Source organism: Merops nubicus, unplaced genomic scaffold, assembly GCF_000691845.1.
Source record: "Merops nubicus isolate BGI_N331 unplaced genomic scaffold, ASM69184v1 scaffold40528, whole genome shotgun sequence".
NCBI lineage: Eukaryota > Metazoa > Chordata > Aves > Coraciiformes > Meropidae > Merops > Merops nubicus.
In genome coordinates this window covers 16,027-33,229 of record NW_008625858.1, presented here as the reverse complement: position 1 = coordinate 33,229, position 17,203 = coordinate 16,027, and the positions used below count along the sequence as shown (strand labels likewise).

The 17,203-nt window shown below is 36.0% G+C and overlaps 1 protein-coding gene across 1 annotated transcript; it reads left to right on the top strand.

Annotated features, from left to right (window-relative positions):
* Positions 1-556: 556 nt before the first annotated feature.
* On the top strand, positions 557-15,833 carry RPAP3 (RNA polymerase II associated protein 3). Its single transcript, XM_008945808.1, has 16 exons — positions 557-713; positions 1,254-1,394; positions 1,881-2,003; positions 3,224-3,351; positions 3,916-4,037; positions 4,404-4,474; positions 5,428-5,559; positions 6,973-7,100; positions 9,307-9,428; positions 9,842-9,912; positions 10,048-10,164; positions 10,779-10,990; positions 12,170-12,368; positions 12,957-13,054; positions 14,129-14,229; positions 15,341-15,833. Exons 1-16 carry the CDS (start codon positions 561-563, stop codon positions 15,430-15,432), a joined length of 2,010 nt encoding a protein of 669 aa, XP_008944056.1. The 5' UTR covers positions 557-560; the 3' UTR covers positions 15,433-15,833.
* Positions 15,834-17,203: the final 1,370 nt, after the last annotated feature.

Sequence of the window (17,203 nt, the reverse complement as noted above, 5' to 3'; positions counted from 1 at the left end):
TGTAATTCACTGCATTTCGTAATAAAAATCCTCATGAGGTTGCTTGTTACTGTGCTAAAATATGTGTTTAAGTGTACTTGTGGATACAAGTTGGAGGTTGGTTTGTCAGGTGCCTTGTTTCTGTTAAGGTACAAGATGGCATGTATATCTTTTTTTGTTTTATTTTGTTTTATTTAAAACTTAAATGTTAACGTGTTAGTTTTCCCCGTTCTGTCATCTGGGAAACGCTGCAGAAATTCCTTTAAGATCACCTTGTTACTACTTTCAGGATTTTCATTGACCTGTTGGGCACTTTACCTTACATTTAGTTAAGAAAGTGTGACTTGTTGTTTATGTTGTGCTTTCTTGTATCTGGATGACTTGGCTTCCCTTCGACTTTTTCAAAGACCTTTAAATTGTTTCTTCTTCATTTCTTAGTACTTGATGTTCCTACTATGCTCTTGGAAAGCCTGTCTTACATGTAAGTCAAACTTATTAATTTAGAAATAGCTTTCTTCACTGTATACTTTCAGGTTCTCTTGAAAAGTTTTTTTTTTTTCCTTGAAATTTGGCAGATTACAATGAGTGCACCAAATAAAGCACTAGAACTGCAACTGCAGATGAAGCAAAATGCTGAAGAGCTGCAGGATTTTATGAGAGAATTGGAAAGCTGGGAAAAAGATATTAAAGAGGTGGATTCTGAACTAAGGAAACAGAGTGGTGTCCCAGAAGAGGTAAAAATCACATGTTCAGTGTCAATGTTAAGTCAGCTGTTCATAAAGTGATAATGTTTATAACAATTACTGTTCATTTCGGCAAAATTGTATGTGTTGACTTAAAGTACCTGAATAAAAGGTATGAGCTGATTCGTTCCTCATCTGAAACAAACTGAAGAATCCTCCTTAAACTGATCCGCCAGCAGCACTGTGGGACAGTAGGCTCTAGAGTTGATGAGGCCACTAAATTTTTAATCAGTTCCTAGCAGATAGGGGAGAATATTTCTGTTTGCAGTATCAGTATTATTTTTTGCCAACTTTTAATGTATTGATGTGATACAGCAGTGGTATTCTGCAGAGAGTCTTGTGAAACTTAGCTCTGTATTATACATGTAGTATTTGCTATTATGTACTGAAAGATTTATACTTGCTGTCCTTGATGGATTTCTAAAATAAAACTAGCCAGTAGATAGATACTATGTCGAGATATAAGTACTATAGATTCTTCAATACAAGTGACTTTTACACATTTATTCTATCATATTTATTTCAATTTAGAATTTGCCACCAATCCGAAACAAGGGGTTTACGAAAAAGAAGAAAGCCAAAAGTAAAGTCCCTTCAAAGATAACCACAGAGCAAAACAAGAAGAACAAGATCAAGTCTTATGATTATGAAGCATGGGGAAGACTTGATGTGGTAAGTCAGAATATTTGCTTGTTAACTGAGTCTTGTCCCCAGTTGATTCTGTTTTAAATAAGATTTTGTTGTGGACCGAACATTCAGCTCCATAAGTCAGTATCTTCACGTGCTGAGTACTGTATGAAGATATAATGTAGCTTTCCCCCAAAAAAGTTTGTGTTTAAAATTTGGAATATTGAGAAATACTTGAGTTTTCCATTGTCTGTGCTTTTACCCAGCAGATTGAATTATACTTTAAAGAAAAAAAAGATTTAATGATAGGTCAATTAAAAGGTTGTAATTTTAGTAGACTATAAAACTAAACACAGATGTCAGTATTAGAGGATAGACCTCTCATTTTTGAAGTGTGTAATACTGCTTAGTAAAGAGGACTTCAAGCAGCAGAGATGTTTAAAAACACACTAATTCTCCTAAAGTCTTGCTCGTATTATTTTACACTGTTAAATTGTAATGAAAGTAATGGTTTATTTCATCTGATTTCAGGATAAAATACTTGAAGAACTTGATAAAGAAGATAGTGCTCATGACTCTGTATCTCCAGAATCAGACTCTGAAGAAGATGGAATTCGTATAGATGCAGAAAAGGCTCTTGCAGAGAAGGAAAAGGTTATGACATTTGTTTTTATTAAATGTTTAATATTTGCAAAGTAACAATTTAGATGTAGGAGCATTTGCAGTTTCTTTTAAAAGGTTGTCCACTGGGACCACACTTCTGGTGGAAGAATTGCCCATCTGGAATTTTATTTTTGTTTTCCTGCCTGTTATTCCAAAACAGAAAATTCACATTGCATTTCTATTTCTCCTGATCACCGGTTGCATCAAAGCCTGTCAGTCTTGGATTAATGTATGCTGGTGATGATTAATGTATTTGTGGTTTTTTTTTTGCTTTGAGAACTTGGGTTGCTGTGTAAAATTGCCATACGGATCAAAGTGGTGTTTATATGAACACATGATCTGAATGCCCTAAACTAAACTTCCAAAAACTTATGGTTAGTCCCTTTGTGAGGCCAGTACATCTGGGAATGATAGGTGAACTTGTATGTCCTCCTTATCCTGGTAATGGCAAATTTGTACCAGTTCACTTTTACCTTATTTTGTGAGTAGAATACAGCGAGAGCTATCTCATTCCTCATTACCACGTGAGATAGATTGGCTAAGTTGTATAGCAACTTGTGTCATTCTGAGAAACTTCTTGTTGTACAAGCAATGACCTAACACCATCTGTCAGTCTATACCTCTCTTCAGTAGAGTTTCTTAGGTTTTTTTTGTCTGCATTGAAGACATCTGTGTTCTTTCCCTGCTGCTTTGGAAATTCCTTGATGTGGAAGTTCCTAGATCTGCAGTCTACACTGAGAAATTGAAAAGTCTTTGGCCATTATCATCTTGGCTGCAGGGAAACAGTTGAGGGCAGATGACATAAAAGTTTTGTCCCAAAGGAGGGAGAAATGAGAATATTTGCCTTGGAATGCAAAGATGGGAAATCTAGTTACAAAAAACTCGATCTTCACTAATTCTCTATGGCAATTTAGGCAGCTACATATGTGCTTGTTATAGGTTTCTGGAAATGACCTACAGATAGTGAAAATCAGTATATAATAAAGCTATGTTAGTGCATAAATAATGAGAAATATTTAACAGGATACTTTTTAGAAAATTTTAGTTAAAAGAATTGTTTCACAGGAAAGCAGCAGTTTGTGAGGAAAGTTAAACCAGATATGTTTGAGCATTCTAAAATCCAAGCTTTGAGGTTTTTTTCACCAGAAATCAGCGATGTTGTCTGTTAATGTACAATAATTTGCTAAAAAGTTGTTTTTTTCTATTCACAGGGTAATAACTACTTTAAACAAGGGAACTTCGATGAAGCTATAAAATGCTATACTAGAGGAATGCATTATGATCCATACAATCCAGTATTGCCCACAAATAGAGCATCAGCATTTTATAGAATGAAAAAGTAAGACTTGTTTTGTTAAATCTGTAATTTTTTTCTTCTTTGAAATGCTACCATCATATTATTTTTTGTCTGGTTTTAAATCTCGACTGTATTACCGAAAATGCTTGGTTACAGTCTATGTCAGGCTGCTGTAGGAATTGCCAGGACAAGGAGTCTAGTAAGCTCTTTCATCTTTTTCTCCCCTCTGTTTTCATGCTAGAAGTTCACCATCTTCTGTGTAACAGTGTAAGACTTCAAAAAAAGAGAAAGTTTGCTGTCTAATTTGCAGTTTGCATTCAGTGAGCTGTGTTTCTAAGCCTTTGATTTGTGCTTACAGAAGGAAGGGTACAGGGGAGTTGGTTATTTTTTCTGTTGCAGTAGAGATTGTTGACCTCTCTTTTTCTTTCCTGTTCTGATGTATTCTGAATTGACAGATGTTGGAATACTTGTTCTATGCCCCTTCTAAAGCATGTAAGATTTCCACTTTAGAGAGAACCTGTAAAGCTTCAGAGTAAGCTAAATTACTGAAGTTCAGGATTTTGTCACCTAGATGCATCCAAACTAACTCATTGGTATTTCTGATAGGTTTTCTGTTGCAGAATCTGACTGCAATTTAGCACTTGCTTTAGATAAAAATCACACAAAGGCTTATGCCAGAAGAGGAGCTGCTCGCTTTGCTTTGAAAAATCTTCAAGGTGCTAAAGAAGGTGTGTCTTTTTAAAATTATGTCCTTACAAGACATACATACTATTTGTCATTCTGCTTGATTAAAGTTTGTGTGATTTGCTTTTTAGTATAGGAATTTAATTTTAATTTCCTTTAAACAATTGAAATACCATATTGCGTATTCTTCTGGCAAGATAAAACTCAAGCAGCAAGTCCAAGTGATTGCTCTAGATGTTAGTAGTTTTGTAACAATTCAGCTTTGAATGTTTTAGAATAAGGTGTTCCTTGCAGTATCTCAGGCTTCTTTGGTTACTACAAAAAGAGTTATTTCAAAAGAATTCTAGTATTTTATACTGTGTTTAGCAGCCTGTAGCTTCTTCCTGAAACACTGTTCTCTGATCTTACAGATTATGAGAAGGTTTTAGAGCTGGATGCAAACAACTTTGAAGCAAAAAATGAACTGAAGAAAATTGATCAGGTAACAAGATTGGTAGACCCTAACGTAAATTAATATGCTCTGTTCAGTTTATATCTGCATCACCTTACATTTATAACAAGAACGGAATTCAACAAAATCTTGTGCTTTTTCTGGCGTTTGAAGTTCACTGAGGTCAAAATCTATGACTGAATTTCTTCTGGACTAACTCACATGTATGCAAACAGCATGGTAGTGGATTGGCAGGCTGAGACTAGATGTGTGCACCAGCATCTGTTTTTTTTTAAGAAATCTTCCCTCAGGTGTTTTTTCTACCTCCTGTATTGATGATTTTTTTTTTTTCCTAGTTGTGTTTAGTGTTGTGGTACAGGGTAGCAGTACATATGAGAGAGCCTGTGTGATCTCTTGGCTGTACAGCTGAACTGCTGTCCTATTGTAGTCTCACTGATAGCTGTGGTTTGCCAAACCAGAAAGTGGGTTTAAGCCTAGTGGAGCTTAATACTCTACTGCAAGTCTGATCACCTTCATGACAGGGAGAGAATATTGATTATGATGACCTCAGTAAATAAAAGCTTATTACTGTGTGAATATAATTATTATCTCTTCAGCCATAGTTTTGAAAAGTTCATTTTTTGCTTGAAAAGTTCATTTTTGGAACAAAGACCCAGCCTCTTCAATAATTAAAGAAGTAAATGATTGTTAATTGGAACATATATAGACAGAGCTTCCATGGGTCATTTTACATTGTGCTTCAGAAACTGCATACTTTTTATTTACCAAGTAATATTCTGACTTACAGTCCCTCGCAGAAATACGTTTTCAAGGACAGTTTAGAATGATCTCTTCAACTTGCATTCAGCTTACAACACAGGCACTTCTGTTAAAATGCCTGGCAGAGTTTTATATCTTAAAAGTTTAGAATTTATCATAGTTTTTCTGAAAATGTCTAACTGGGGGGAATACTTACTGAGGGGGAAAAAAAAATGTCTTTGCAGGCTCTATCATCAAAAGAAAATTCAGGACAGAAAGAGCTTGGAGATGGAGTGAGGCCAGAACTAACAGAGAAGGAGAAGCAGTGCATTGAAGACCAGCAGCTCAAGCAGAAGGCGATTACAGAGAAAGATCTGGTAAGTCACAGGCTCTGGTGGAACAGGAGAGAACTGGCAAAGACAAGTCTTGTGCTGTGCTATTGGCTATGCAGATGTGTAAATTGAACCTGATACAGTCTTGAACTCCATTAATACAACGTCCTTCATATAACCTTAATTGTTTCTTGATTTTGAATCAGGGGGTGGCAGCGGGGCAGTGAGTTGTGTTTGGACTCTTCTGGAGGAATAATTATACAAGGTAGCTTTTACAGCCCAAAGTGTATATGCTAAATTTCAAATATGTAGTAAGATAAGTAGAACTTGAACTGTATTTTACAAAGACCCTGTTTCTCAAGTGCTATATGCATCTTGACCCCATCTTGTCCCAGTAGAGTTGTGGACTGTTTCCTGTATTTTCAAACCTTTGATTATATGGTGGAAAGTAGTTGTAAAAAGGACTTCATGGACTACAGGCAACAGTGACAGTATAAATATATTTCTGGGTAGATGGTCTTGGCTTACAGTTGGCTTATTGATTTCTCTTTCTTCCTCCTGCTGCAATTAAGAACACCATCAGTTATAACAGTTTTCTTTCTGTTCTTTTGCTGTTCTCTCTAGCTATTTGACTTCTGACTTTTTATCAATATTCATGCATCCTGCACTTGTTGTAAGAGGTAATTAGTAGGAAAAGAATAATAGCATACATTAAGTAGGTAAAAGACACAAAAATTTGAAGAGGCCACAGAACAGAAATTTCAGCCTAGTGCAGTACTTCATGGCTAGCAGAGCTGACTCTCTGTGGGCTTCTTCCTGGTGACATGGGTCCTCTCAAGTCTGAACTGTGGCTCTTCCTTTGTTGCCAGTGAGTAGAGTAGTAGCAGAGAAGATAGTACCTAGCTTTATTTTACTGCTGAGAAGCAGAAGATACTTTTTTCGCTTATTTCCAAGAGACTAAAATTAATGTAATTTTGTTGTCTGGAGCATGAATTGGAAACTAACAGAAACCTGTGAGCCCAAGTAATATTTGAGGATAGTGATTTCATGTATGTGTCAGGATAAAGGTGGATTTGTACAGCACAGAAAGTTGTCTTGAAAGGGGAATTGTGAAGGTTCACTTTTGTTCAACTTGCATTGAAATTCAGGAGGACTTATCCTGCACATCAAAAGCAAAGATAAATCACAAGTTGTAGACTTGCAAGCCTGCGCTTTAACTATACATGTAGAAAGAATTTTTTTTTTCCTCCTTGAAGTACTAGAAAAAATGAATTTTTTTTTTTTTTTGTGGTATGCCTCCAAGTTTAGTTGTGAAGAAATATGCCATAAATATCTGCCCTGATGTGGATGTTCTTTGTGCTCTTCTTGATATTTTGACCCTGTACTAAAAACGGTGAGAAAAGGTCATTTCACTAGCTCTTTCTCTACGCTAATTTTTTTCTAACCTAAATATTGCAGGGGAATGGTTATTTCAAAGAAGGAAAGTATGAGGCTGCAATAGAGTGTTATACCCGTGGTATAGCAGCAGATGGCACCAATGCACTTCTGCCAGCTAACAGAGCCATGGCCTACCTAAAGATTGAAAAGTAAGTAGCATTGCCTGAGCTGGATTGTTTCTTGCTTTACTGTGAACTAGATGGAAGAATGATCCAGTAGATTTTCCCTCAAGTTAAGTTACTGTCAGTCCTTCTAATTTTCTTTAAAATTCAGTACAGAATAAATCATACTGAAAACTATAATGGGGAGAGAACAACTCAGTATGTGTGGTCTTATAATGCATTTCATAGGAAGGAAGTCCTGAGAAAATAAATAACATCAGTATGAAATTATAGTTTCGAAAGTTTGATTTAAATTCTTTTACATGTGTAAAATTCTAGGTACCTTTCTCAAAGGACTTGCCCAAAGCTTTGTCTTTAACTGTAAAAGTCAGCTACTCAATGTTGCACTGTAAAAAAGAGGTTTATAAATTCTGACTTTAAAGGCAATGGTTCAAAGCTTTACCTGGAAATTGTCATCTTTAAAAATATTTTTCTTTACTTCCACTAATGGAGACGTGTGTGGTTAGTTTATCTTTAATTAAGCTTTATTAAAATAATCCAGTAACAGTAGGAAATGCATGCTTGCTAGGAAATGGGAGAAATTCCATATGACCATTTTTGAAGTCTGAATTGTTGTTGAGTCTCTGATGGTATGGTAGGTTAAATCTTTTAAACTGGTGCCATTAACAGCAGAGAGATGAGCATTATGTTGGTCATCTGGTCTAACATGACATGGCTGAGTATCTGTAGAGACAATACATTGATCACAAATTATGAGATCATAAAACTGGTTGCACAGGTAGTATTTGTGGCATAACATATGTAATTTAGTACTGAAGCCATAGACATCATAATGTAAATAATGTTCTCAGAGAATTGGCAGAAGTGGCACTTTAAATGAATGACTGAGCAAGAAAATTGATGCTGTATGGTAAATTAGTGTTTCATGAGTCTTAGCGTTTCAAAGAGGACCTAAACAGAAAATGAAACAGAAGCTCATTGGTATTCTTATAAATCTCTGGAGCTGATAAGAACTTAAAATAAAAAGCAAATACTGTTTCCATAAATTTGATCATAGATTGAAGGAGAAGAGGAATGAATGAAAATACTTCAATATGCAATAGTGGAATCATGATCTAATGAAAAGGTGTGGTTAGTTGGTCAAGAGAGGTTCTCCTCCCCCTCTATTCTGCATTGGTGAGGCCGCATCTGGAATATTGTGTCCAGTTCTGGGCCCCTCAGTTCAGGAAGGACAGGGAGCTGCTGGAGAGAGTCCAGCGTAGGGCTACAAAGATGATTAGGGGAGTGGAGCATCTCCCTTATGAGGAAAGGCTGAGGGAGCTGGGTCTCTTTAGCCTGGAGAAAAGGAGACTGAGGGGTGATCTCATCAATGTTTACAAATATGTAAAGGGTGAGTGTCAGGAAGATGGAATTAAGCTTTTTTCAGAGATGACCTGTGATAGAACAAGGGATAATGGGTGCAAATTGGAGCACAGGAGGTTCAAGGTGAATATCAGGAAAAATTTTTTTACTGTGAGGGTGACGGAGCACTGGAACAGGCTGCCCAGAGAGGTTGTGGAGTCTCCTTCACTGGAGTCATTCAAAACCTGCCTGGACGCCTTCCTGTGTGATGTACTCTAGGTGGTCCTGCTCTGGCAGGGGGGTTGGACTAGATGATCTTTCGAGGTCCCTTCCAACCCCTATGATTCTATGATAACTGGGATGAGAAAGTTTGATCTTGCAATGACATAAGCTACTTTAATGCAAAGATGTACTAACTTCTCATTGTGGCATAACTAAGGACAAGTCACAGAAATTCAGATGTAGAGAAATCTACTCTCATATGATTCCTTCAACTTTCTTATATTTTTGTTGGTTTGTAATGGTATTTCTGGTTTTCAGAAGTACAAAGTTATGTTGCTGATTTTCTTTTTAAGGCTATTAACGGGGACACTGCTCTTACAGGCTTTAGGAATTTTTTTTTCACAGAGGAATTGTGTTTCTCTGATGATAAAAAAGAGTCAGCAGTGTGTCATGAGAAACAAAAGGATTTGGCTGAAACTTCGAGGTGCTGAGAAATCATATTTTGTAATGCTGACTTTTATTTTACACTTTTAGCTCTGTGGTATTTATTTATAGCTATATGGGTAACTAAGATCTGTCTTCATATTTTACTTGTTTTGGGTAGCTGTGCCTTTCAGTTGAAACTGTCTCTTGAACATGATTATTAATTTTGTACTACTCTTTTGCTGAGATATGAAGAGGCAGAAAATGACTGTACACAAGCTCTGCTCTTAGATGCCTCCTATTCTAAAGCCTTTGCTAGAAGAGGAGCTGCCAGAGTTGCTCTTGGAAAGCTAAAAGAAGCTATGCAAGGTATGACTTTGAATTAGTATGATAGGTAAGAGATAAGGATATCCTGATTTTTTTTTTTTTTTAAATTTTAATTTTCTAATAATTAGTTGCCACCTAATTGAGGTTATCAGTGCAGAAGTTAAGAATGGTTGGGCTTTGTGTTTCGTTGAATATGTATAAAAACTTTTGTGTGGGTGTTCATATGGGTGGAAGACAGTTTTGTGTGAAATTACTTCTATTGTTGCTTACAATAAATAGTAAGACATAGTTTGAAAGATGTGTTTAAAAACTAGGTCATGATACAAGCATTAGGATGGCTTACCTGCATTTAATTATTGGAGAGCTGTGAAAGGAAAAGAGAAGGTTTAAAAGTTTGCCAGGAGTACTTATTACTTTAAAATATATACAGTTTTTGTCTGTTGTTTCTCACTCAGATTTTGAAGCTGTTCTGAAGCTGGAACCTGGAAATAAACAAGCAATAAACGAACTCACTAAAATAAGAAATGTATGTATATTCTTTTTTTTTTTTTTTTTGTAAGCATATTGTAGAATAGAATGTTTTCGTTCTTTATTACATGATTTTTAACGTGTCTTACAATTGTTCCTCTAAGTCTTGATAACTTGGAAAACTTTTTTTCAGGAGTTAGCTGAGAAGGAGCAGCAAACTCACCAAGAATATCCCGCAGTACTGATAAAAGAAAAGGAAATGAAAAATACAGTGAAACTGATTGATAATCCATTACACATTAAATCAACAGTAAGTTGTGTTGTTTTGTGAGTTGCTTTCTATAGTGATGGGAAAAGTAGAGTTTACAGTTAAAATCCACTTCTTGCTTATTTATGTAGACTAATTCCTGTTAGATACACCTTGCCAGTGGAAGGCCCAAAATTTTCACATTTACGCTTTGGAATTTTTTCAAGGACACACCCTGAACATTTCCATGTGTGTGTGGCAAGAGTAGCGGAGGTGTAAGCACCCAGCTCACAGTACCTCACTCAGGAAACATGGCGTGTGCCGCTAGCTAGAATAGAAAATGGGCAGGCAACCCCACAACCCATCCTGGGGCCCAGAGGTTACATTGCAGTTGAGAGTAATGGGGAGGTTCTTGAGTCTTTGTGTTTGATTGCAGACTTAAGAAAGCTCTGAGTGAGATTCCCTTCTTTTCATGTGCTGTGAATGTTTCTGTAGCAGCTGTAGTGATAACAAGGCATGTTGCCTACTTTAAGGAAAGTATCTTCCATGTGCACCACTACAGATGAAACTGGTCATCATGAGATTATTTTAAATTAAACACAGCTTTTTTATCTGAGCCTTGTGTATACACTGATGTTGAAGCTGCACACATGATGTGAAGTATGTATTCTGTTTAGAAGCCTTTGCAAAGAATAGCCATTGAAGAAGTTGATGATGACACACCAAATAGTGATTTGCCCAGCACTACTTCTTTAATCAAGAACGGGAGGAATTCAGTGAGTATTGAAACAACAGAGAATCTGGATCAGGATGATCAGTTCAGTACAATGGACATTCCTAAAGCAAAACACTTGAAAATAGAAGAAGTCAGTGATACATCAACGTTACAGTAAGTATAAAAATTCTGGTCCTCGTTTCCAAAGGTAAATGTAGTTGAAATCTAATCTTCATTTTCAGATTTCTACATGTGATGTGGTATTGAACATATTTTGGAGAATTTGAATTGAAAAGAAAATACTGAAAGAAGTTGCAGTTCTTGCACATCTGCTTCTTTGATCGTGTAGTTGTTGAGACAAGTTTATCTAGTGTCAGGTGAAAAACTAGTCTTGTTCTTACACTTCAAATATAAAGCAATTGGCAATATTTTCCTGTATGCCACACTCTCTTCCTCGTGTAAATTTTGTTAGCTTTGGTTTTTATTTGTGATGTTTTAGAGTAGATCTGAGCAGAGTTCAAACTTTCTACATAGCAGATCTATGAGAGAAAAGGAGCAGAAGTGTTACTGCTCTTTTCTCTGCTAAGCAGTAACTTCAGATGTGCTCAGAGTTGCCAATTTCCACTGTGTTAGCTGGGCAAACTCGGGTCTGACTGGCTGAAACTGGGCTGAAGGATGTGTGCCATTATCCTGTATGTGCCCCTGCTAAGAGCTGGAACTCTGCTTGTCTGTTAAGGAAAGCTATGCATCAGCATCATCTCATTCAGTTAACAGTGAATACTTTAAATGAAATCCTAATTGAAGAATTTCTATGAGAAACACCCTTCTGCACCCACCTTTTCCAGCTCATTTAGGTGGATTTACTGTGAAGTGTTGAAGAAAACAGTACGTTTCTTAGCCATTTTATAAGTTCTGAAAAAATAAATGGACTTAACTGACAAGTTCTAGGACAAAAATAGCTCCACTGTAATAAATATTGGAAACATTTTATTCATTTGAAACAGTTACTGTTTTTCATTGTGAAATGGCAGAAAATGTAATAACTTTTTGCAGCTGTGTATGTTAGAAATCTGTACTATACAATGCAGTTATTTCCAGAAACAAAGTAGAGAAAGGCTGAGTATATTTCTAGCCATTTGCAGGTGTATTTTTTTTTTTAGAAAAGATTAATCAAGTATAAAGTTTCCATAATTTGAAGGTGTTTTTTAGGTAACTGCTTAAACGGAAACACATTCTTTTTAAAATTTTTGATAGTATTTTAGATTTTTAATTAATTGAAAGAACTCCAATTAGGTCTCTGTGTAGGATTTCATTGGATGTTTTCTTCATTATGTGTTTAAAATCTGTCTGCAGGCTTCCTGCTAATGTGAGAGGAATTTCATCCGTGTTGAATCCTTTTTCTTTCCCTATGAACAAACAGAGAGAAAATGAAAACAAAAGGTCATTTAGCTCTGTTTCTCCCATCCCTGCCATTCCTGCAAATTCATTCCAGCTTGAGTCTGACTTCAGGAAATTGAAAGACTATCCAGAAAATCTGTACTTGTACCTGAAGGTATGAAACATAGTGTTGATTGACAGTGCTCAGACTTAGGTGGGCAGGGTATATATATTTAGAATGCCCTAACAGTGCCCAGCAATCCCTTTCTTTAATTGCCTTCGCATAATATTAAGTGGTTTGATCCACATTTGAGTATTTCTTCTCTTGTGCCTGACTTCTCTTACCTCACTTTGAGTACAGTCTCTGCCTTTTCTTTCAGACTTAGTCTCTGATTCTGTAAAGACCTAAATTTATTAGTTAACTATATTAGAAGCATTAATCTGAAAAATTAGAAATTAAAGGAGTTAGATATAGCAACTTTCTTACCTCTTTCAACTGAACAAATGCTTAAAACTAATTTTAGTGTGTTCTTCTGCTTATATATATTTTGGGAAAAAAAAAAAGGCTTAGCATTCTTTTAAAAGAAGTTAACAATCATCATCACCAAAAAAAAACCCAAAACCCAACATCAAATAGTGCAAGATTTGTTTTTCTTGTTTTCATGCACTTCAACGTCGTTCAAGACATCATAAGAATGAATTTGTACTTCTCATGACTCAACTGTATTTCTTTGCCTAAAAATATTGTTTATTTTTTCCAAAGCAAATAGAGCCTTCGCTTTACCCAAAACTGTTCCAGAAATCCTTAGATCCAGACTTGTTTAACCAGATACTGAAAATTGTACATGATTTCTACATTGAGTAAGTTTAACTCCTCCTTTTGTTTATTGCTCTTACCTTTTTTTTTTTGCAGTTCCCTCCCCGCTTTTTTTTTTCACCTTAGCTCCACCCTTGGTCTTACAAAATTATTTCCAGCATACAGCATTACATGAGCATGGTGCAATAATTAGAATGATTCAGTTGTTCCTTCTTAAGAGATTAACATAGTTTGGAAAATCAGATAGAAAAGAAATAAAGAAATAAATAGACTTTACTGTATATTTTTGAAATAAGTTCTGCTAAATAGCATTGGAAACTGAATATTAGACTTCATGATACAATTTTTGTTCATATTACTGTGTGTTCTGGAATCAGATATAATTGCACAATATTAGCTTTCTATATTAACTTTCTAAAGCTGAGAAATACAGAGGGCTTCATTTCAGTGCAGTGCTTATTGTGTTGCATTCCAACTTTTTAATTATCTGCCAGCATCTTACAATAGCCTCTTAGTGAATATGTATTGGAGCTAAAAGTTCTGGTAAGACAGTACCTGACACTTATTTTTTAATTTTCTATCCATGCTACTATTTGAGTCCTAAAGTTCATTTTACAACCATTTATTGTCTGTAACAAAGATAGTGCCTGTCCACTGTTGACCAGAACAATATGAAAATCTAGGAATTTTACTGTATGGATAAAAGTGATGGCAACTGTAATGTGTGTTTTGCTGAGCTTCCTATGACCACAGGTGCTACTTCCTCTCACATACCCCAATGTTTATAAAACTGGTGATGTTATGGCGAGGTGTGAGCATTCAATCCTGTAATAGCTACTCTGTATGTGAACAGCAGACAATTTGCATCGTTCTAGGCTTTTATTTCTTCATTCTTCTGTGTCAGAGTGATAATTTCATAAAGATTTCTGGGTGTTGACTTTTTGCTTTGTGAGTGCAAGAATGAACATGAAGGATAAGCAGGGAATATGAGTCAGAGAAGGGAATTCCACTGGTTCTTGACTTTCTTGTTCTTGAAGTCCTTTATATTGCTTGCAGCTATTGAATCTTTCTAATGAACTGTAGTTATTTTTTCATTTATTTTTTCTAATAATCTTCAGGAAAGAGGAGCCATCGCTCATCCTTGAAATCCTCCAGAGGCTATCTGAATTAAAAAGATTTGATATGGCAGTAATGTTTATGTCAAGCTCAGAGAAAAAACGTAAGTAATTGGGTAGTGTCATCTTAAACTTTGTGATATTGTAGAATCTAGCAAGAAATATGTAAAATTTAGTGCTATTCTTGTTGTTTATTCCATGTAATAATCAGCTAAGATTAGTTGTCTAGCTTTTTGATTGCTTTAGAAGTGAGTATGAATGTCGTGATTTTTCTTAATCTTTTGATTCCTTATTAATTGTTAAGACTCAAACTACAGCTAAATCCTCTTGGTTTTTATCAGTAATACTACTGCACTTCTGTCTGGTAAAGAAAGCTTGCCTCGAGCATTTCAGTTTGTAGCTGGTAATGTTACAAATTTATGAATTTGTATGAAATCTGTCTGAGATCCAAGGTATCCAAATTACACAGTTTCCACAATTTGAGACCATTTCTTGGCAACTCCGACTTCACTGTTGGTGAAAAGAATGCAGATGTCCCTGAACCACTCGGCCTGTCATCAGTCCTGTTCTTGAGGCATTGCTTAAATCAGCTTGCAGTTCAGGTTGACATTGGCTTGAGTTCATGGTTTATAAAAGTGTTTTCCATCTCAAACATTTTCTTTATCTGGCACACCAGCCAGATGATGTAACAGTGAGACACTTACAAGCAAAACATGTCTCTGAGACCAGATAATGTCAAATTTACTATCTACAGCTGAGTTTCACTAAAAACCATTATACTTTCAAAATTTTGATATGTGAAACCCCTTAAAATAAAATTATGTGTTTGACTTACTGAAGTGCAAGTAAATTCCTCTCATGAGTTGCCTTCACACCTTTAACCTGTTGGAAGCTTTTTCTGCCATCTGGCATTACCTTTTCTTGTCTGCATTTAATGGCAAAGTGCCAACATAGCAGACAAAATAAAAGCTGTCTGTTTTATGTTGTCAGGATTATATACCTGTTCAAGAAAATGTTGTTAGGCAGCTCATGGGCATGAAAAAGAAGGGAGAGCTTCCCCTTGCTAATTTTTTTCATACTCGGTAGGTCTAAAAATTTACTCTTTTTCAGTTGTATAATACAAGCCTTACTCTCACTGAAGAAGGAATTGAACTAGTTTACCTGAAGAGTGTGAATGGCAAAAATGACAGATTACTTTGGGATTTTCTTTTACAGTTATACAAGCACTGTTCAATCATGTGAACAACATGGGATTGAAAGATACTTCTGTTGAAGAATTGGGGAAGAAATACGGCATTTTCTCTTAGTGAGATGACTGATGGGTGAATTTCTGTTTTCACACTTCTTTGAGGTGGAAATCAACTGAAGAAGCCTATAAAGACTGGAATTTTGTTGCTTTTGTATAAGTCATGAAACTCTTCAACTTCGTTTAGCCAAATGGCAAGTGCCTGAAGAGATAATTACCTAGTTCTGCAGGTACTTTTGCTTTCCAGCATCTGAAACAATATAGATCTACTTTGTGTTCAGTGGAATCCATTTGCCTAAAATAAAATTGGGCAGATTGTCATTAAGGATTGAGACTGTAGATAGAGATCCTTATTAAAAGGAAGGAAAAAATATTTATAAACTTGTCTTTGTTAAGAATCAAATGGTGTATATTACAAATGTGCATGTTTTTTATTTTAGAAAATAAACTGAATGTTGAGTTGAGGATACTAAATTTTTAAGGAACTTTTTTTTTTAAGGTCCTGAATCATTCTTCTCTAAGGTAGCATCACATCAGAATGTGTGATGTGTGAAGCATACCTGAGGTATGATGGCCAAAAAAAAAATCCAGAATTCTTTTGCCTGAGTTTATGCAAAAATTGAGTTTTAAAATTGACAGCTAAGATATTCCTGTGAACCTCAGTTCTACTCGGAGAGTAGAAGGAAGCCAAATACTGTAGAATTAAAATACAAGTGTAGGGTAAAACACTTCTGTTGTCTTCAGAGAATACTTCTAAAATATCCTGAGGAAACTGAAATTTTGGCTCATTTGTTGCTGATGAGTTAAAGCCCTTAAGAAGCCTCAGGAAGCTAAGCAGGATACCTTTCCAGTATGAAGAAGGTAAAGACAAAAAATCACCTGAAATTCTTAGATAAGAAACAGTGTTAGGAATAATAAACTATTTGTACTGTTCACATGGCCAGAATAAGGAAATAACAGCACTTGGCAAGTATATTGTGAGATTTAACTGTACTAGCCAAGTAGTGGCATCCAGAAATTTGCCCGCGTCTCGGGGCTTGGCTGTTGTAGCTTTCTTCCTGATATGCCCTTGTGCTTCTCTGACTATGGAAATATAAGCTTTCTGACATCAGTGCTTTTGTTTTGGTAGTTGTGCTGCTTTCCAAGGAGGGATTAAACACCGACAGTATTCAAAAAGACTTCAAACTTCCAAGGTGTGTTAATAAGAAAAGGCATGAATGTCATCTTCTCTGTAGTCGATGTTAGAAAACTAATCTTAAAATATTTGCAGCTGTGTTATGTCCTAATTCATATATAACCTATTTGAAAAAAGAGAGAAAACTGAGCTACATCCTTGGGCTGGGTAGCTACTGACATGAATAGATCCCTGAGGTAGGGATCATGCACTAGATCCCTGAGGTAGCTTCCAGTTAGCCCTGGAATGGAGCCCTAGGAGAAGAAGCAGAATTACTGAGGAAATGGAAGAGCCTTTATGTAACACTGCTTGCAGCTTAGCTCCATATGAGCTGCTGTTGTTAGGTGTGTCCCAAGTTACTTGATAACTGGCTGTTTCTTCCCCTCCTTGTTAAGCACTTTTGATAACACATCAAGGATACTGCTGTAGATAATAGAAGGCAGGGGGGTAGGGAGTAGTTACCAAGGTGATTTATATGCCTTTGTAGAAACAGTGTACCCTCTTATGGACTTAAGAGTTGTTCAGTGTAGAGCAGAAGTGTATGCCTGACAAGGCTGTAGTAATGGAGCATGTAGTATCTTCTCAGAAGCTGCTTCTTGAAGACTGTTGAATGAAAACAGGTGACTGATATGAATCCTTGACAGTGAAAGCAAGATAG